At 36.5% G+C, this 22521-nt stretch overlaps 1 protein-coding gene across 1 annotated transcript in view; it reads left to right on the forward strand.

The window, feature by feature from the left end:
- Positions 1 to 22521, forward strand: part of PIEZO2 (piezo type mechanosensitive ion channel component 2) — a 283163-nt gene that overhangs the window by 32212 nt on the left and 228430 nt on the right. Inside the window, exon 2 of the mRNA XM_062500913.1 lies at positions 17970 to 18065. Within this exon, the coding sequence (XP_062356897.1) occupies positions 17970 to 18065 (96 nt within the window). The remainder of the gene's footprint in view (positions 1 to 17969; positions 18066 to 22521) is intronic.

Below are 22521 nucleotides of genomic sequence, written 5' to 3' on the forward strand. Positions count from 1 at the left end.
GTATTACTTGTCAGTGTTTCAGCCTGTTTTCAGACCTTCTGTATGCAAGGCAATAAGGCAATAATAGCCATTCCTTGTTTCTAAAATATTTTAAATATTTTGCATTGAGTTAGATTTTTTTTTGTGTGCCCTTTTCTTTCCTTCCTGTCTTTGTTTTATTTTGAGACCAAACTAGAAGAAATAGGAGTTGATTGCTTAATATCTATGACTTCATGCTATTTGGTATTTTGCCACTGTGTTTTCACACCCTGCAGGGATTAAACTATCTGTCGTTGTGTGACAATTTACATTCCTTACTATGAATTAGGGTAATTTGCTATGTCTTTGTGTTTTTTTAATTAACCCCAGAATCAGAAGTCAGAGAAGACCTGTAAGATCACCCTAAGCAGAAATAGTAAATAGAAAGTTCCCAGCTGAGCTAGTTGGGAAATCTTCCCATCCAAATTTCTTCTTTTTTGGGGAGATGTCAATTAGTTAAAACACATACTACTTCTACAAAGTGAGATTCATTTATTTGTGCTTCTAATTAAGTTCAAGGGCTTGAACAAACTGGAAAATAAACTTCCTTTTCACTTAACAAGTCACCACTAACTTGAGTTCAACTGTTTTGCAGACTGCTCTGGATTAAAGGACCTCTGGGTTCTTTACTCAGCTTTAGTTTCTCACTCAAGATTGATTTCAGTCAACATTTAGTTTCAGCCAACATTGATTTGGGTGCTATGGCTAAACCTGGTGCCCAAGTTGTGCTCCAAAGCTTGATGTAGTGGTGAAGCTTTCTATAGCAATTGTTTTTGCTTGACAGTAAACCTTCTTTTTCACATTCCTGAGGGATTTTATACAAAATGGGAAGTCACACAGTGCCACAGAATTTCTAGTGATCTTCCCAAATGCAATTCCTAGGGTCCTGAACAGTGCTAAGTCCTCCGATAGCACACCTCGTATTTGTTTTGGGTGTGGTGGGGTTACTGATGAAGAGAAAAAAAAAAACAACTATTTTTTTCAATTCAGATGAGGTCAGTTCACTTAGTAATCCAGCATGTAATGCACTCCCTCTTCCTGTGTGGTGTGCTCTGCCCTTCAGGTGTCTTTTTATAGAATCTTCCGCTTTGACTTAGTGAAACAATTCATCTCTCTTCATCTTGACAGAGACAGTTAACTTCTTTCCCCAGTAATAAGCTCTGTGAACTACCTCCAGTGTTTTGTTACTATTTTTGCAGTCCAAAACTACGTGGCTGTATCCAGACTCGATGGCACAAGAGATATATACACAGGGCTATTGGAGTCTCTTTAACTGAATGCCAACTTGCATAAAACATGATTTAAATGTAAATAATGTGATGGAAAAAGATCACACAGACTGTGTCACAAGTTTGTATTATGTAGTACTGATGAATAAACAGTATAAATATTTCAGAAGAATTCTTTTGAGGTTTTTTTTTTCTTTGGGATTTTGAAATGCTTGTAAAAGTTTTTGGTGAGCACTATGAGATCATAATGCTTGCTTGGTAGTTCTGTGAAGAGAAAACCAGAGGCTTGAGCTCAGTATTTTTCTGGAGAACAAATTGAGAGGAATAGTAACTGTGATGGCCTTGGAACTGCAGGAGCTTGTGGAAGAATAAAATAGAACAAGATGATTAGCAATGGAGATGACTTTTTTACATCCCAAATTTTGTAGTGTTAATGTGTAACTGTGTTGCAAAGATAAGAATTTTTGCAAGGTGTGGGAAGGAAACCAACACGCTAGGTATCACAAGGAAGAGTTGGAAGAATAAACTTCACTTGTAACATGCAAAATGACAACTTCTGATATCCAGATATTGAGATAGCTGATATCCCTATACGTTAGAGACTAGATATGTTAGGGTGTCCCGCTTCCATCTGGGACAGAGTTAGTTTTCTTCTTAATATCTGGCCTTGTGCTGTGTTTTGGATTTAGGATGAGAGCAATGTTGATAACACACTGATGTTTTGGTTGTAGTGGTTATTCTAAGCCCAGGTATTTTCAGTGTCTCATGCTCTGCTGGTGACCAGGTGAACAAAGAAGCTGATGGGGAATATGGGCAGGAGAGGTGTCCTGAAGCAGCCAGAGGTAAATTTGGTGCCACAGAAGTCATGTTCAGTCTATAAACTGGGGAGAGCTGGCTGAGAGCCACCAATCACTGCTTGGGAATGGGATGGGCATTGGTCAGTGGGTGGTGAGCAGCTGTGTTGTGCATCACGTGTGCTTCTTGGTTTTTATTACATTCTCTCTTTTCCTAATATTATTAGCGCTGCTACTGTTATACTTTCTTTCAAATATTATATATATATATATATATACAGATATATATATATATTATTACTGCTGTATTTTACTTTATTTCTGTTATCTCAATCCCCAGTTTTTGCCTTTTCTTCCAGTTCTTCTCCCTATCTCACCAGATAGAGGTAGAGGGGTGGTGACTGAGCATTTCTGTGGTGCTTAGCTACTGACTGGGGTTAAACCATGATAAAGGGGATGGCTGGTTTAGTGTAGGGTAGGTGTAAACCTATGAACATGTATCACTTTTACAAAAACTTTAATTTTTATTTTTATTATACAGATATTCTTTGAGTTTTGCATTTTTGGTGCTACTGCTGCTTGTGTTTCAGGAACAAATGGCAGGGGGAAAAAAAAAAGGCTCCAGGAATAGCTAAAGTGCAGCATTCAGAATTGATTTCTGCTTATTATAACCTTGATCCTCTGCATCTGTACTTCACTCTCCCCTCCTCCTCCAAAAAAAAAAAAAAGGCCACCAAAATTTTTGCTTTAGTTTCTTTGAAAAGTAATCATATGCATCTTCAAAGTCCCATGGGATATCTCAGTAGTACAAACTCTGGTTTCCTTGATTATTCCTTCAGTTCTACGGACACAGACTGCAAAATTACCTCCTCTTGCCTGAGTTTGCATAATGGTTTTTCTGGTGAGGTGTTTTATGCCCCTATGCCTGAGGGCAGAGTTTTCCTTGGGCATGGAGAAGTGTTCACTTATCTTCTGTATCTGAAAGAGTACAAATGGAACTGGAAAAGTTGCTGTTTCTGGTGACAAGGATTTTAATGTGTGATTTCCAGGGTTTATAGACAAATGGATCGTATGAAACATGTTAGGACCAATACTTAAGGCATTAAAAAAAAAAAATCCAGACTTTCTTGGTATTCCAGAGAATTATCTTTGTCCTTTTGTTGTTCTTAAGAGGATTAATAATAGGGACAAAGAGGTTAGTTCAAGACCAATGGAATAATGGCAAGATTGTAGTGCAATTTAAATGTATTGTTTTCCTTCTTCTGGTGCTATGATCTTAGCAGACCTGATACTTCATATTGAAATAATCCTGGGCTAGTGTTTTGTTCTTTCTCCATTTTTACTAGAAGATGGTCTTAACTTTCAGATTAATAGATCTGAATTCAAGAAATGTGGTTAAACCCATTTAAATCTGTATAAACCTAACAAAAAGAGAGGAATTTGACTTTTTGTTGTACTTTGGGAAATGGAAGTTTGCCCAGGTTAAAGGCTTTAGGATTTGGCTCCATGTTTATTTTAAATCCTCATTTTCCAGACATAAACTGTTCTTCTAATAGAAGCATCCAGATATTTGAGAATATTCTTCAATTGTATTTTTGCATGCTCTGGATGTGCTTTGACTAAGAAGAAATAGCCCGTTTGAACTATGAAGTGTACTTTCCTAAGGCAAACCTTTCCCATGTTGGAGGAACATGGCATACCTACCTGGTGGACAGGCTTGTTATTGTTTTGAGGGGAATTTTGGTGTTCCCCTCCCACCTCAGCCAAGCTTGAATACAACAATCAAACATTAGAGATATAGGCTCCATCTTTTTGCCCTGTTTTGAAGTTAAATTTGTTAATTGACTGAAAAACTTGGGATTGGAAGGGTCAAGAATAAATCTCAATACTGAACTAAGAAAAAACTGACTTAAAACTACAGATGTGTCTAATTATTGTTTTTAATTATTGTATCTGAGGTGGTCTGCCATCTTTAGTATGAGGTGTAGCATCTTTAATCTTTCTTGTGGGTTTTTTTCCCAGTAAAATAAGGAGTGCAGGTGGCTGAAATGGAATGTTTGGGTACAATTATTGGCCAGGTTTGAGTACAATTAGGGATTTCTTTGAGTCCAGAAGCTCTGATCTTGAAAGAGGCATTGATTTAGAGCTCATATATTAATTCTTGGCCTATCATTTTTCTTTTTTTTCCTTCATTTTTTTATCATAAAAATGCAAAAAACTTTTAGATGTTGAATTTGGAGGGAAGTGATGTTTCCTCACTCACAGCATCTGAAGCTAATTTCAAATCTACTGATTCTGCTGCCTGCAAATAAACTGAAAGTCTGATTTAACATCTGGGCAGGTATTATTTTTGGAAATCCTGTGGATGATTGAAAAAAAAAATAGAAATGGAGTGGAGGACCCATTTTTCTTTACTCCTTTGCACAGGATTTCTGGAGGAGAATGGAAGCTTTCTTCTAAAATGTCGAATTTATTATGCATAGATCTCACAAAAAAGGGTGGGGGTCAGATTCAGATTGCCAACTTTTCCTAACCTCAAAACAGGATGTGCTCCTCTCTTTCCACTCCAGGACTTCATGTAATAATCAAACCATTCATGCTGGTTCCAATCTGCATTTTAGTACTTGCTTTTTTTTTTTTTTTTAAGCTCTTCAAATATTTCTTAGCTAAAAGTTGATAAATGGCTTTTGGCTTACCTAGTTGACATTCATCTGCTTGAAGGTGATGGCATTTTTGGCAGGAGAGATGAGCTAAATTAATAAAAAGTATAAATTGAATTAGTAGCCTGTCTCACGCATATCACAAGTATGGTTTGTGTGTTTTCTAAAACCAGAGTTAAAACTGTAACTGTGCATGGACAAGCACTTTGGTTGCTTTGCTGTTTGTGCTCTGTGTTGTCATCCACAAAAGCAGCCTTGTTGGGCAGTACAGTGCAGGGTGAAGTTCACAAAGCACTTCAGAGGTTAGAAATATTCTTATCAGGCTTGACTCAAATGGTCTCCAGACACAAAAATAACATTTCTTATTCTTTGGGATATGTTGGACTACATTTACCATTTTCAGATGAAGCCATTCAGTATGCAGCTCATTTTGGAATTCCTTTTTTTACTCCTTGCACTTTGGGCTAAAAGAGACCGATTTACCAGCATCTTGTCTGCTGATTGAGAGAGTGAGAACATGGCATGCACACTGTTGTCTTGCTGTGCCAGTAAATGGATTTGAACTAAAAATCTCTTTGCTTTTAAAAATTACACCCACAAGCAAAACAGTGTTTTCAGATGTTTTGAGATGGTCACATTTTTTGCATCTAATATTGTTGGTTAAGGGTCACTTAGAACAGTGCAAAAATATTTTTAAGGGACAGGTTTCCAGCTGGTTGCTCCTGTTTTCAGAAGGAGTTTGGTATGACGGATTTGAGTCACTGTGGTTGATCAGGTTACAGTGGTTTATGAGCAAGAAGTGTATTTTGTCTAAGGCAAAAGCAAGTTCAGCTACTGGATTTGTGGATACTGGTAAAATTTGTGAATTTATCTGCCCTTTCTGGAACAGTCTTGGGAAAGAGGACAGAAATGCTTGTGTAAGGAGTGCAGGATCAGAATATTACTGTGTTGATTTGGATGAATTCCCTGAGTTTCCTGTGTTTCTTTGTAGTTCAGGTAAACCAAGCATCAGATTCTGTGTTATTAACCACTGAAGGCAATGATTAGATTGTTTGTTTTGAATTGTTGTATAATGCTTGTTGAAATTTTATCCTTTATATTTGCACTGTTTTTTATTGGATTGATGTGAATTTGAGTGAAGAGAGTAAGAGGAAGGGAAATACTTAAATGACTCTGTTAGTTTAGAAGAAGAAGAAAACCACCCAATGGTTTTGTGTTAAGTATGACTTTACTGCATCTATTGATCTTTTTTTTAAAGGTTAATATATTATTTCAGTGTTACCAGTAATTCAAATTTAAACCAACCTGCTGGCTTAAAACATGAGATCTCCTGGAAGGCAAATGTCCCATTTTTTCAAATGGGTATAATGCTGCACTTTGAGTGCCTAAAGTTGATATTTTTCACCATAATGCAGAAATAAACATAGGTTTCGTACAAGATACAGTTGAAAGTTCTGAGGCATTGATATTAGATTTATGATTTCCTGTAAATATATTCTCACAGTTTTTTTCAATTTGAATGAGGGGATCTATGGCTACAGGACCATCCCCCTTTAAGATCCCATGTTGCTGGTAATGGATGCATTTGGAGGCTGGTAAGGAACATTAAGATTGTCATCTTGAAAGGTGGAAACAGTTTTGGCCTCCTGTGCTGGAGTTGCATCCTTGAACTAATCCTTATCCCATAACTATCTCTAGTTTCTCAAAAGGTGTGATTGTATTTGGCATATGTTCATTTTTTCCTGAAAGGTGTTCAGATGTTGCAGTGCAGCACAGCATATTGTGACAAATGGAGTTAGAACTTGTGACTCAGTCTGTGATTCAAACAGAAAGTGACAAAAATAGCATGGGCAAATCGACCAGAAAAACAATGTGAATATGATTAGCGGAGTAATTTGGGGTTTTTGTTTCTTGTAAAAAAAAAAAAAAAAAAACAAAAAAACCCCCCAAAAAACGAAAACAAAACTACTGATTTCAGGGTAAAGTCTTGCTTGTATTTACATCTAGCACCACTTAGGAAGAGAGGCAATAATAAATTTCTGTGGAATGATTGTGTTCTTGGAACTGCAGGTTTAGGAATTTGGGGTCACTTTGCTACAGGGCTGTCATGTACATGTGATAAAGTCAAGTAATTTTCTCTGGATTGGTTCCTTACCTGTATAAACTAGGTAAGGATAGTTCCCTTTTTTCTACTCTGAGTAGTCTTCTGCACTGAATTTATCTGTTCTGTAATGTTCTTTGGTAGTCTAGGGACAGTGAACAAGCTCCATTGTTTGTTGAGGATTGCTGTTTTTATGAGTAGACCACGATGCCCTAAACAAAGGATAAATGTTTTCTGGTCATGCTCATGATCTGTTCCTTGTTATGTAATCACACTTAACTCCAGCTTGCTTTAGCATATGTTGGTAACAGGGTCCTAATTTATTTATGCTGCCAGTTAAGATGATGGTGGGAATTTTGCTACTAGTATACATTTATTCTGATCAAAGAGCTGAGAAGGCAGTCCTGTGATTGTTTATTTGTTTATAAAAGGTATATTTTCTGATAGCTATCATGAAATAACTTGGAAGTTCTAGATTAAAAATAAAATTAGTTGTCAAAATTGTTTAGTGACAAAAAGCAAGAAAATTACGTGGGAGCATCGAATATTCAAAGTTAACTATAATGCTGCATTGAAGTACTTTAGAAGTGGATAACTAATTATGATAGAGAAGGGAATCTTATATGAATGGATAAAACATGAAAAGTGTCACTTTTCCAGCATTACTCTTCCCTGATTTCAAACTGAAAAATGGTTTTCATTTTTCCTGGGTTAAAAAAAAAACAAACACAAAAAATCCCCCAAACCGCAACTAATTTATTTCCATAAACCCTTTTTATAATTATTATTGTTATTGCTTCTTCTTTTTCAGAAAACTTTCTTTTGCCTCTGTGGTAAATGAACTTTCCAATAACACATTAACAGAACATCATTGCTGAGTTAGGTATCTCTCAGGCTTGTTAGTAGCTGCTGCTTTTCTTTCTGCAGCTTTGTCTTCCCCACTTCCATCACTTAAGACCATGTTGCAAGGGATGAAGTTAGTTATTTTTCAAGCATGACAAATGAGAATACTCCAGACACACTGACTGGCTGTTGTACATTGGTCTAACTGCTATTGAAGAGAATCCTTGTGTTTGAACAAACCCCAGCATTCTACTTATTCTGGCACTTTTCTGGAGCGCTATAAACTTCATCCAAGACTAATTCTGGTTGTTTACTCATAAAGACCACTTTGAAATCCATGTTTGTATTCTCAGATGGTATAAATTTTTTTGTCAGTTTACTGACAAAAATACTTTATTAACCAGATAAAAATTTCTACTCATGGAAATGGTCATAAAGTCACAAGGATTATGTAAGTCTTTACTGCTGTTATCTTCATTGTATGTAGAACTCATCTGTAAGGGATCATTGGCTGCCCTGCAGAGATTGTAAAGAAAAATAATTTATTTTTTTAAACTTGAAAGGCAGCTTGGTGTTTATATATTTCTTAAATTTTCAGGATAGGTTTAAATCAAATTTAATGTGCTCTTCACTTAGTTTTAATCCTCCAGGATGTATACTTTGGCTCTTTCTCAAGAACAGATTTTCTGAGATTCTCAGTGGACTCATTACTCCAAATCTGAGATCTTGCTCAAATAAAAAGATGCTGGGTTTTGGTTTGCTCTTTTTTTTTTTTTTGGTGTTGTTGTTTTATTTTTGTTTTTTCTTAAATGAGATAAGTACACCATTATGTTTTTTGAATGAAGATTTTCATGTTGAGACCCTTAAATTTACCATACCCATCTCCTTGTGTTCAGAACATGCCTAATGATAATTTTTTGTTCTCTGTCTTCCCCTGCAACAAAAAATCCTTTACTTTGCAATTGACTAAGTTGAGAGCTCTAGAAGTTCTGTAGTGGTGAGCACAGGATCCTGATTTCCTTGGTGGGATGACTGTTTTATTTTTTATTCTGGTGAGTTGCTGCATAATACTATTTGGTGTCTTCAGGACAGTGGCTTGACTCCAAAGAAATATGTAGTCAGACTTTATATTGAGCCTAGATATAAACAGATTAGAATTACTAGCTGCGTGGGAAGTTTTCTTCAAGTTAAACTTCTTCTTAACTTCCCACATTCAAATATTCTTGGACAAGGACACAATGGTTTGTTTTATAAACATGAAAGAGGTATTAAATCATTTTGAATTTCCAGTCTTGCTCATAAAATTTGGCGGAGAGCTTATCAAAAGTCTGGGGGAGTTCCTTCAAAACATATTCCAGGGGAAGAAAACATTGCTACACATGCTTTACAAAAGAAAATCAATACATGGAAGAAGGCCTCCCACAAGTAGAAGAGATTTGGCAACCTGAAGGGAGTGCCATAGATTACAACTCCTTGAGTGTAGGGAAAGTTTCTTGAATGACATGCAATTAAGATTTTTTTTCTTTTTTTCTTAAATTGCTATATGGAGTAATTATAATAGAATGACTGTTACTTTGCTGTGTGAAAACTGAACAAGACCATGTTTTTTTTCCAATAGCAGGATTTCTGAACAATGTTGTTCATTCAGTGTTAGATAAGTGTTGCATTTGAAATCCACAGTAAAATGCATGTGTCCCAGTAGAACTCTTGTAGAGGCTGTGGCCATGTGCATGTGAAATTTCATTGGGGGTCAGATGGGTTTAAGTACTACTTGTCCAGAAAAGGCAATCTTAATGATTGGATTAGATTTGCAGATTATTAAAAGCCTCCTAATATGTCCATGGGTTCGGTGACTCTTTTAGCTTTTCAGGTTCCTGTCCTGGTTCCTAGTTAGGAGAAGTTGTGTGCAAGACAATTCATGGCATTCCTAAGTAGATTCCTGTAGTAGGTCAAAACTTCTTTGCAGTGAGAGAAAGTTGCCTCATGCATTTGTAAGGAGAGAAATGCACAGTTATTCAAACAAAAAGGGATTTATTATTTTGTACAAGCAACATCAGTTTGGAATACGAACATGGCAAGAATGAGGAGCTCGTATCTCCTTTACGCACTTGATGATATCCTGGAGTTATCTATTTTTAAAAATTCTGTTTCCTTTGGTAAACGCTATGGCTTTGTAGCACTGTCTCAAATACTCCTCCATCATTCATATTTATAGCTTGCAGTTGCAATCCTCTGGGTCCTTTTTGTTCAGTGATGGACCAAGGAAGGAAGTTTATCTATCCTTTCCTCTACTGGAATAAATAATGGCAGAGTTTCAAACTCTGCATTCATATTTGTAACTTCACTAATGACACCCATATTTTTCAGTGTTAACACCTCTCTGATGTTTAATCATGTTTTATTTCTCAGAGGTGTTTATCTGGGTTAGGTTTTTAACACATCCTTCATCTAACTCAGGGTTTTTTAGGACAGATATGAGTGTAGGCAACAGACGGTGAAAAAAATTACTTAGTTCTTTTTTTCCTCTTGTGTCAACTGACTTATGGTGATTTACGTGTTTTAAAAAACAATGAGTGTAAATGGTGGTGGGGGAATGGTAATATATGCTGAAACTCACACTTCTAGATGCTGGAAACATCTGACTGGGTAGGTGTTTGGGGTGTCTACAGCTTCTCAGCAGCTGTAAATGAAAGTCTCTGTCCCTTTCTCCTCTTGGAGGTCTCTCTGTTACCCAGCTCTCCCTGGTTGATGTGTTCAGCAGTAGCACTGTGTGACATTTGATTGTCATCTGTGTTCTGAGTTTGCTGTTATTTTTAGACTGAGTCTTGACAGGGTTATACAACTGTAGCAGCAGAACCAGACTACTGTCTCCAGATGTCCGGGGAAACAGGAACATGCTTTTCTCATCCCATGAAAATGAGTGAGGAGCAGAGTTATTTCTTTAGCTCCCAGTTACTTTCCTAGAGAGAGGAGCTTGGATACAGAAGAGCTGTTACTGAAGCAAGGGTGAGAATGCAGACAGTGTCCCTTCTGCAGGCAGCCACCTCAGTGAAGGAATAAAAGGCATCTCTTTCCACTTCCGGGCCAATAAATGAATTCAGTTTCAGTTGGCACTGAAATTGAAATTAGTTACAATGTGAAGTTGATCTTTCTAATGGGAAAAATTACTGATGATGGTGTCCATCATGTTTTTTGATTTGGAAATATTTGTATACTTAGTCATGGCAGTAAAATGTATTGACATGGATGTGCTTGTGAAAGTGGATACGGCTTTAAAATACATTATTCTATGAAACATGATGATTGTGGTATGGCTATACTTGAGATCTTTTGTTCATTTTCTTACTGTCAAATACAGCTGGGAAACACAGCTCCTGTTCCTAAGGGCTGAAACAAAGCGATGAACAAGGTATTTTGTCTTCTCCTCCTTCTGATTGATTCCCAGGTAGTATTTCCTACATAGTTAAAATCTGTTCCAGATGATTTCTGATGGAGAGAGACCTTACTAAAACTGCTGCTTGAAGAAATAGAGGAAAGGCAAGAAAAACCAAAAGAAAAAAAATCCCCAAGCCCTCACAGAACTATTCACTATCCATCAGTTATCCCTCCTGATGAATGCTGACACGTGGAAAAAAATGTGATTGTAGAAGTGCTGACATGAACCAAAATCATCCTATTTATCTGTTTATCAAAGTGTTTTTTTTTTTTTTTTTGTCTTTCCAAAAAAGATAAGTTTTCTCTCTGGGTGTAGCACACAGAGCAGACTGGTGTTGAAATGTTGGCTCAGGAGCAGGGTGGGGAGTGGTGTGTGTTAGCACTGTGTTGTCAGCAGAGCTGTTGGATGTGGAGAGAGTATTGGCTGATGCAGGAGGGGACTTGCCCTGAGCAGACACAGTTCTGCACTGCACACCAGAGGCTACGACCATTAATTTGCTCTAAAGGGATGGTAAGATTACACGCACTTCACTTAAGTGTCTTGCATAGCAGTGTATCATTCCAATCTCATCTGTCACAAGTGTTCTTCTAAGTGCAATTACTCAGATGTGAGACCTAATACTATGCCAGGAGTTAATCCATTTTTCTGAATTCCAATAAATAAAAATAAAATAAATATCTGTGAGGTGAAGTTCCCTGGGCACTCTGCCTATCAGATACTTGTCATTATGAGAAAGTATAGTTTTTGAAGGGGAACGTTTTCAGTCACCATTACAGTTTTACTCTTTAAGATAGGTTGTTCACAGCATAAACAAATTTTGCAATGTGTGGAAGGGTTTATTGATTGTTGTTATAAAGAGTCTTGGAGGAAAAAGTTCTGAAAAAAAATTCTGCATTTCTGAAACAGAAATGTGAAATATGAAGTGTTAAAAGATATGAAAAATAGCACTTGATAAAAGTAACCTTTCTTTTTCAAAAATGGTAATTCACATTTCTGGTCGAGTGAACTTAATTTTAATCTTCTTGGTTTTAAAACCTTTGCTGCATTTGGTCAGTAATGGCTATGTCAGGTAAAAGTGAGAAATCCTCAGAAACAAGATTTCCACTTGTGACTCTGAGTTCAGAAGGGATTGTGAGGTTGCCTCCCACGTTGTACCTTAATAGTCATTGGCTCATAAAATTATAGTGGAGATGAGAGCAACTGGTCGATCATTTTTCTGAGAGATTCAGAGAGATTTAATACTGGGTCATTTTATCCTGCCAACAGTGAATGAGCTTCACTTTTTACTACATTAATTTGCAAAACACTGCTCATAGACAACAGAGCAGGCCGTGTACAGCCCTCTTTGTTTCAATGTGAGATGAGGTGGGCTTTCTTCTCAAGGACATGCCTTCCTCTGGGGCAGAGGCATCAGGAACTGTAAGGAAATACTGGAGGACAATTTGCTGTTATTTTTACTATATTGCTACTATGCACGTGTGTGAGTTTTGGTTAAAAAATACTAAATGCATGAATCTTCAGGAACCAGAGAAAAAAAATCTTGTTCCATTTCTTCTCACATTTTTTGATTGATACCAAGGGGGAGTGTTACCAGAAATTAAAGAGTTGTAAACGTAAGGGCTTTTATGAAGAATGGAAATAAACCAGACTTTTCTTACCAGTTTTGACTTCTCCTCTTTGTATCACATTGTTGGAAGTATTTACCTGGCTAGCTAATGGAGGTGGGGTTTTTTGTTGTTGTTGGTTTGTTTTGAATTTTTTTAAACTCTTTTTTCCTTGAGAAAAGTAATTTATTTCCACTATTTCTTATTCTGTAGAATTTAAATTGCCTTACCTCTTCTAGCACTTATTTTACCAAGCTCTTGTATAGTTCATATAGCCCATTGAGGAGCAGTGTAGGGCTTTATTCAGGTTTTTGGTGGTTTTCTCTGCAGCTTTTGTACAGTTTTGTTATAATAGGCCATGAAGATGTGTAAGCCATAAATGATAACATTTCAGTCTCTGACAGAAGGCAGAGTCCATATGGCCTAATGCTGGACCTACTTGCCTTGGTCGGGCAGCTCTTGATGTCCAGTAAGATGATTAGGGTTAAAGAAACCTAGCCAACCAATAAAAAAACCCCCAAACTTCCCCAGTTTAGAATATTTGAAAGAATGTGGGAACTGATGGTAAGTGTCTTACTGGAGAGCAGCACAAGTGGAAAGGCCTACTTGTGACATTAGGACAGTGCCTTATGGATGAGAGGAATATTAACTGTATGTCTTCCTGGAAGAGTTTACCACTCATGACACACGTTCACAGGTTGTCATGTAGAACACCTTGGTTTGGAGGAGAAGATAGATTTACGTCAGCATTTGACTTAGGCTGAGATTTTACACCAGAAGTTTTTCATCTGGGGTGTGTACCAGTGTCTCATTCACTCGTTATACCTAGAAGCAAAGCCTGTCATCTGTAGCCTGTTTTAGTCATCTGAATTGTGTGCTAATTGGGGATTTCTTCAGAATAATGAGGATCTAACAGATATTAACTGTGGGATAACTAAGAAAAATTACAGCATTACAGGGAGGAGTCTGGAGCTGAGTTGTCCTAGCTTTGAGAGTTGGGACACTTGGCCTCCTGGAGAGTGAGAAGTTTTAAAGATCATTCAGCTGCTGATTCCTTTTCCCTTCTGTGTTTTGGTCTCTTATTTCAGATCAGCTGGGTACAAGAATGAGCAAACAGCATCACTTCTCTCTTTTAGCCAACAGCCCTTGCCTGCTCAGGGTCATTTTTTTTTCAGCAGCACTTTTCCCAATTAATATTTTCACTCAATAGATTTTCTATATATTACTGGAAAAATAAGCATGAAAGACCAAATTTTAGTCTAAAGGTACCAGTTTTAAAGAATATCATTGCATAGATTTCTTAATAATCTTGCAGCTGTAAAGTTGTTAAAACGGGATGCAAACACCATGCAATATCCTCCTGAAGGTAGAAGACACATTACTTCAGTGTAGTTGAACAAATTAATTTCTTCTCATGCTAAAGCACACAAGAGTCTGGATAGGATAACACTAAGAAGGATATATAATATTCTCAAACCTACATTAGAAATATGTGAAATATGTGGAAGAGATGTTTTTACATATTTCTTGAACAGAAAAGGGTATAACAAGCAATACATTATTCTGTTAATATTGATGACTGTGCTTTTTTACTAAAGTAAATTCAGAAATAGAAAGTGGATGGCTAATTCTGTCTTCAGCTTCCTTCTTTTCTGTTGTTGCAGCTTTTGACAGAATTCTAGTTTACAAATGAGGAGTCAGTACCCTTTGGTACTATGCCTGCACTCTTGAAGGCTGGTTTTTTATTTTTTGAACACATAGTTTCCACTTCTGAATTAAGTACGCTTAAAATGTTTGTGGAATAAAAATAAACACATTGTTTATGAGGCTGGTTTTTTTCCTCTTCTTTCCAAGTTCAAGCTTACTGTGAATTTCTTCATTGCCCCCCACTTTGATCGCCAGTATTTTTTATATAACAGGTAAACCACCAATCCTATACAAATTATTCTCTCTAAATGGAGGAAAGAAAACTGTTAGTGTAAATATGCAATAATAATATGTAACAGCTGTTAGAATTCTACATGTAGAAACCTGATGTGTCTGTGAAGCATTATTAAATTTCTTCAAAGGCCTTCTACTCTGGCTGGCATAAAATAATGAAAAATAAATTCTAGAAGGACAAGGTGACAAGGTTATCATGTGATATATGATTTAATGGTGTCTTTTTTTTTTTTTGAGATTCCTTTTTAATTTTGTATGGCACACACTCTACATACCTGTCTTTAAAATTAATTAAATTTTTTTTAGCTGGAAATCAATCTGTCCACTGCTGTATTATAAAAGGTTTGTACATCACCTTTTATTCTCTATACATTAAAAGTGAAATGGTTAAAATAGTCACTTGTGAATGGAGACGTCAGTCTTATATGTAATAAAATGTTCTTTTATTCCTGGGTAAGGGAAGGTGCTTTAAAGTACTTCAGGTGATACAAAATAAAAGCTATATTCTAATTCTGTGTATTAATAGCTCTGGTTTTTATGTCTTTTCCCAATTGTGTATTATTGCTATTATTGGGCCATGAAAAACAGCAGAACTTTAGAGGTGAAAATCATATTTCTGAAGTTTTCTTAATAAAAACTGTCAGAAAACAGGGTGAGATGTTGTTTTAGAAGAAGCCTGAAGAGCAGAAAATGTGTATGGACTTTGCATGTATGGTGTATTTTCCAGTTTAAGCCTTTTTGTACAGTGTTTGCTGTAGACAAGCCTAACCTTTTAAAGCTAAGAATCTAAAAGGTTTTCTGGATGCTTTATATGAAAACAATACGTAAGGGAAGATTTGAATGGAAATGTAATCTCTTGTTAACTGTCCTGTTTATGTAGCAGTAGAGGAAAAAAAAAAGGTTTTGAGTACAGCACTAGGAATAGAAAGCAGTAAATTTTGAGGTAAATATAGTTCAAGAAAAAGTCACCTGAAATTAATTTTGCAAATCGATTAGACAATTTTGAGAAGCAGTAACAAGCCTAAAATGCTAGAATTACATTAATTTTGATACTGCAAACTGACTGATGTATTCAAAATACCGAGAAATTTCTATACCCTCTAGTTTGCCAAGAAACTCATCTCTGTAGGTCCTTTTTTGGTTGATGGAATTCCACTGATCTTCAATGGGACTTTCCATTGTTTTGGACATCTGTGTACAGCTTCTTTTGCAGAAAGAAACCTTTGTGAATACCAGAGGGAGTGTAGAGGGTGGGTTCATTTGCATTTTTGGGTCCTTTGTTGTTGCATCAGTGACAAACTGAAGCTGATTTTATGCTCTGCAACTTTTTCTAGATAGTTTTGAGTGTCAGAACTGATGAATATGTATGTTTGAGAAAATAATGATGTAGTGCAGTGCAAATATATGAAAGCAGCTGCTGTTTCCTAATATTTTATCTTGCTAAAATTATATTCAGTCATTTACTCTTGCATCTTAGCTTGATAAGGCACTCTTATCACGTGCCTATCACATCTCTCCAGACACATATATACACTAGATGAACACAAAATAAAATATTTTTGAATAGTTGCAGTAGGGAATAGTAAAAATATTGCAGCTAGGTTTTCAAGGGTTTAATTCATAATTCTGAGAAATATATTGCTAGAGCTTTTGCAACTGCTTAAATAAATACAGGTTTTCCAGGCAGTGTCTAGCCAAGTTTGCTGGAGTAGGCTTTGATATAAATAGAGGTTCTAAATATTTGACACAGTCTTGTTAACAAGACATTCAGTGACTTCCAGCTAATGAAGGAGGACATTTAAAGCACACAGTTGCTGTTTTCTGTCTTTGCTCTGGGAAACTGAGTGCTAGGTGCTCTACAATAAGTGCAGCAAGCTCAGTCCTCAAGAAAGAAGAAAATGAGCATAATATTGCACTGAAAATAAGTAAGCTGGTTAACACAATTAAAATCTGGTTAGCACAATCCCAAAAATAAGTGGATAATAGTATTATCTGCTAATGTAATTATTCTGCTGCCAGAGTGACTGAGCACATTGGTCCTTCCCATTGAAATGGAGAAGCCCTCAGGCCATAGAACAGCCTTAAACCTCTATTACACTTCTTTCTATGAATGCCTTAGAACTTGTTCCCACCCTGAAATTAAACTTGAAAAACACCAAAACCAAAAAGTTGATTTGTGCATTTGTGCTGATATCAGGAGTGCCCTCTTTGCCATTCTTTCCAAGAAGGCCACTAATGGCCAATGTATATCCTGTGTTCCTCTGCAGAGGACCCTGAGAGTAGGTGGATAATAGCAGAGCTGCCTCCCTCTGCTCAAGTACATTGACTTTAGAGCTCTGATAATTGCTTGCAGAATTCCCCATGGGATCAGTCCTAGTACTTTATCTTGCAGGTTTTTTATAGTTACAAATGTAGGTGTAAGTCTTCAGTTGGCCTTTAAAGGTTGTGGCTGTAAGGAAAGTTTACTAAGTGACGACCAATTCTTACAGGACAATGAAAAACTGCTCTTAAGGATTTTGGATTTCACTCAGAAAAACCCTCTATCAAGCTTTGATGGATCTTACAATCCTTGACAGATTTTGTTAAGGCTGATGGTGGAATCATATCAGTTCAGAAATAGAGATTGATGCTTCTCATTCTTCCCTCTTGCTAAGCACCCATGCATTTCACGTGCTTCTTGGCCAACCTGCAGATGTGGAATGTATATCCAGAATTTTCTGTCAAGGCTGTTAAGGAGGTCAAGTCAGTTATTGAAAACATTGGCTAGTTTGGGAAACAAAAGTTGTAGCTATTGTATAGTTTTGCTAATAGAGAGTCTTCACGATTTTTTGTTATAAGTGGACAGATGCAATGAGGATGAGGACTAATTAATGCATAACTTGTTAGCTCATTCCTACTGTTGTTTCCATGAAATTTCTGGAAATGGTGTCTGGAGAAACTTCTTTTCTTTTGGAATGCATGTTTTTGGCAGGGCTAAAGATGTATCTGTATTCCAAAACCAAGTTGTTTTGGATATAGTTGAGAAGACTTCATTGATACAAGTCTCTCTCATTAGGGATACTCAAGAACCATCTTGAAGCAATCCTATATCCTCTGGGAAGACCCTGCTTGAGTAGAGAGAGTGGGCCAGATTACCCACTTTTGGCTCCTTCCAACCTGACCCAATCTTTGATTCTAAGATTTGTTTTAAGCATAAACTTGAATACCTGTGAAAAATATTGTTCAAATAAGTGGTCAAAATTGACAAGGTAAATTGTAAACTCAAGTGGGAAATGCTTTGTGCCACTTAATTTGATTTTATCAGGTCAGTTAAACAAATTGTTTTTCTTTTCTCTCATTGCAGCCTGTGCATTCCGTTACAATGGGCTCTCCTTTGTCTACCTCATCTACCTCCTGCTCATTCCTCTGTTTTCAGAACCCACGAAAGCAACGATGCAAGGTAAGAAGTTCATTGCTTCATTCTTCAGAGTCTGTGGTGCACAGAGTACATGTAAAAGCTTTGGTGTAGTACAAGGTGAAGTCCTGAGCATTATCCCCTCATTAAGTGATCTGACTTCTAATACATACTGTAAATTCCCTGACGCTGTAGTTTCAAAATATGCTGGCTTTGATGCCCAAGGACTTCCAACCATGCTTGCTCCAAATTGCATCAGGGCTGTCTGATAGCTCTACTGGGCATTCTTTTTTATGGCATTATTTTCTCTGGAATTGTGACGTGGTCTGCGTGAAATAATGGGTTTTCAGAACCCTCCCAAAGCCATCTTATCATAGATTGTGCTCCGGGTCTGAATTGGTAGTTAATTATGAGAATTAAATTAGATGTCAGAGTTTTCATTCAATTGTATTATAGGTACTTAGTTTAACAACTGTCATCCTGGCATTATACCACTGCCTTAGCAAAAATAACTCGAAGGGCTTGCTGTTAGAGATGACAAATAACTGCATCAGGCATTCAAGCATTTATGTGTTACATGCAGAGGTGTGCCATTCTGCCTTGTCTACAGCAAGAATGCAGTACTTCTGAAAAGGGTATTTACATTGTAATGGAGGAGGAGAGGGGTCCTTTATAGGCCTGCACATTTTCTTATATATTTTAAAGCTTTTATTGGCATAGAATAATAGTAGGGTTGGAAGGGACCTTAAAGATGATCTGATTTCATTGGCAGGGATGCCACTCACTAGATTAGGTTGCTCAGGGCCCCATGCAACCTGGCTTGTATACTTCCATGGATGGGATAGCCACAACTTCTCTGGCAACCCTGTTTCAATGTTTCACCACCTTCTGAGTAAAGAATTTCTCCCTACTATCTCAACCAAACCTCTGCCCTCTTTCAGCTTTAAACCATTGCCTGTTGTCCTTTCACTATCTGCCTGCATAAGAAGTCCCTATCCCTCCTTTTTATAAACCTCCTTAAAGTACTGGAAGGCTGCAATGAGTTCTCCTTGGAGCCCTCTCTTCTCCAGGCTCAACAATCTGAGCTCTTCCACCGTGTCTTTGTCAGACAGGTGTTCCTGTCTTTGGTGGGGATCCATACTGATTGTGCTCAGTTTATGTTGTCTGTGTCAGTAGCCAGTGGAACTAGGAAAAATGGGCCTGAAAAATAAATTAAGCAAGCATAAGAATTGGGAAATCCCACTCTTGGTGAGGCTGTCACTCATTTTTACAGGGGAATATTGCAAGGACAGTGTAAGCATGGAACATGAGCAAACGTCCAGCTGCGAGTTAGAATTTCTCTAAAAGGTACTAAAGGTATGAGTTGAGAGGGAAACTCATTCCCAAACTCATTGGGAATTTGGTCACAGCTGCTCAGATGATGTGAAATTACCCTATTGGTTTTGTGTGTTTTACTTTTGCTGCCCCTTCTGTGCCAGGAGAAGTGATTGACAGGATAAACAGAGCCGTTTTCCAGATGCCAAGAGTGACAGTGGAGAGACATACAAATTCTCTTCTTTTTGAGTATAAAAAAGTCTATTTGATTAAGACTAATTCCTGTGTGACTTAAGAGTCATCTAGTTTGCATCACTGATGATAGCAATCTCTTCTCAGAAGAAAATGTTTTCTTAGGACTTTGGATAGTTTCCCCACATTGTATATCACACTGCATTGCACTTCACTTGAATGTCATGCTATGATGTGTTTGTCTGAATTGATTTCTTATATAAATTTAGTATTTCTGAGTGTACCCATTTTTCCCACTGTCCCTGTCACATTACATAAATTGTGTGTGTGTAGGTGTGTTTTTCTAGAAAGTCATTGAGGTTGTTGTTTTGGGGCATTTTTATGTCCAGAAGATGGAAAAGAAAGAGGAAATCTTTCAATATTTTAGCTAAAACCAGCCAAACCACTAGTAAATCAGAGTAAAAAAAGAGATAAGTTTAAATTTTCTAAAAAAAAACCAAAAACAAATATATGTTTATGCGCTTGTTCTTTTTACCTAATACTTCTGTCACTCAGATAATATTTTTTTCCTGAAATTCTGTTTCTTTTCATTAAGTATTTTTATTCTTTTGATCTTTCTAGCTTTCCACTAATCTTTCCTTTCCTTATCTCTGACCAACATTCCTATCTCTTGCACTTTCATCTGTTTTCCTAGTTTGTCACCTTGCACTTTACAGTTACCGAACTTATGAAGCTTCTCTCCACCAAGCTTAAGGGTTTTACAGGATATAGAATTAGAAATTAATCTGAAATGGATGATTTCAGTCTAGATTAATTTAAATTTTGACAGAAACTTAAAAGGTTAGAAACACTGGAGAAAACCTATTATATTCACTCAAACAGTTCAGGCGGTGTTTAAAGATTAATGAGCAATTTTTTTTCCTTCTTGCCCCCTTAAACATTTAATCTTCTTAAAAAGGTTAATTACTAAGATAAAGTAATATTAATCCTTAAACGTGACAGTATAAGTCACTGTAGTGTATCTACCTACATTCCATGTATTAGTTTCAATTCTAACTGAAGGATTTGTCTCCTCTGCTGCAAAGGAGGTTGGTATTTTATCTGTCAGCAGGTAAAACTAAAACTAAAACTTAAAACTAACCTATGGAACACAGGCAGAGACAACTGTATGAAAAACATTCATTGCAAATAGCATCTTCTTGTCTACAGGAGTAACTTAAAACCTGACCAATTTTTCAAGGGTTGCTAATGGGAACAGTTTTTGAGGCATTTACTTCTTTGTAGTGAAGCTCTGTGATTTTAGCAGTAATTTTTCTATATGAATGATCTCTAAAATCAGGAACTGATTTGTTTCCTGTTTCTCTGGACATGACAAATGCATAGTAAATTGTGCAACAGCCTAGTTTCTAACTTATTTGATTGTGAGATTTTTATATTAGTGATATTTTTTCCTTTGTGTCTAGTGTCTACTGCAGTTATGTCTTCATCCTTAATAAAGGCTTGTGCATGATGTTTTTTATAGTAATAATAAAACATGACAACATAGATTGGCCCTGTCTTGGGACAATGGCTCATTTAACTGTACTAAATACCTGTTTTAGGTGGCTTTTTATTTCCTAATAAGAGATGTAAGTTTACATTTAGATAGGTTTTATTTAACTTTATTTAATTTAATAACTTTTGATTAATAAGACTCTGTAGCCAGTAATGATGTAAATTAAAAAAAAAAGAGGGAGGGAATCCATTGATTTCACACACAAGCTAGGTTTTGCTCAGTCTACTTATTTAATGGTAAAAAAGAATGGGTTTGATTCTGAATTAATATGCTGCTCAGGATGACAAAACCTGTATCCCCGTTGGAAAAAATGAACTTGGTGCAGCACTCAGATCAGTAAAAATGATGTTTTGAAAATGCATAGATTGATAAAATGATGAAATATAATCCAAACATTTTTTAATAGAGCATTATTCTGAGCATGGCTGAAACCATGGTAAAGAAATGGAACAGTGGAATTTGCTTTGCAGATATTAAAGGGTTTGTGATTTGCAATAATCTGCACAGAATTGTAAGATGCAGAAGGGTTGCAGCAACAAATTTGGATCACCAAATATAGCTAAAGGGTTTTCAGGAGAGAATTTATCCAAGTGAATATGGGAAAATATTTATGCAAACATTAGAGTTTCATATGAGAACAATGCCCCTGTGTGCACTCATCAATTCTACAATGCATCTGTTTTAGTAGAAGTCTTTTTACCCTCATTTGCACTTGTTTGTTTTTTTTTGAGTTGCACACTAACTTTAAGCATCTGACTTGAGACATCTGATTTAGATGTTCAAGGCAGGAATTGGCTAAACCTAGGTATTTATTCAGCAGAAGATGGGTCCTAATGATAGACCTCAGAATTGACCATTTAAGCTTCCAGTGAGTTCAAATATCTTAAATTAGAAGCGTAATTTTAGACCTCATCTATGCCACAAAGTATTAAGACTTCTGAACAAAATAAGGAGCTTAAGTGAATATTTCTGTGATACTTACGAAAGAGAAAAATGATCCCTTAAGTGTAAACTCTTGCACTGAAAAGCTCACAGTTGAATGGGTTTTAGTAAAAGAGAAAAGAGTACTTTCTATGTGACAGTCACCTGCTCTGGCAGAGCTTCAGCTTTAGCTTTTCAAAATTTCCTGAATGCTGCTACACAATGAACTGCTGCCCAAGGTGTGTATGCAGAAAGCACCTAAAAATAACTTGAAAAACTCAAACTAAAGAAATGAAATCACCAGTTTTGGGAGTTTAACAGAATTCCTCTCTATCATCAGCCCTGTTAAAACCATGTCCTGTTGATGGCAAATGTCACACTTAAAGCTCTATCAATAAAGAATGAAACATTTGAGAAATACAACATTCTAGTCTATACACTAACACATACACTGGAGTAGTCTGTCATTATTGAATGTTGATGTTTGCAATCTTATATGTCTTTCTCTGTCTCAAAGCT

The sequence above is a fragment of the Cinclus cinclus genome, chromosome 1 (genome assembly GCF_963662255.1).
Source record: "Cinclus cinclus chromosome 1, bCinCin1.1, whole genome shotgun sequence".
NCBI classification, from domain to species: domain Eukaryota; kingdom Metazoa; phylum Chordata; class Aves; order Passeriformes; family Cinclidae; genus Cinclus; species Cinclus cinclus.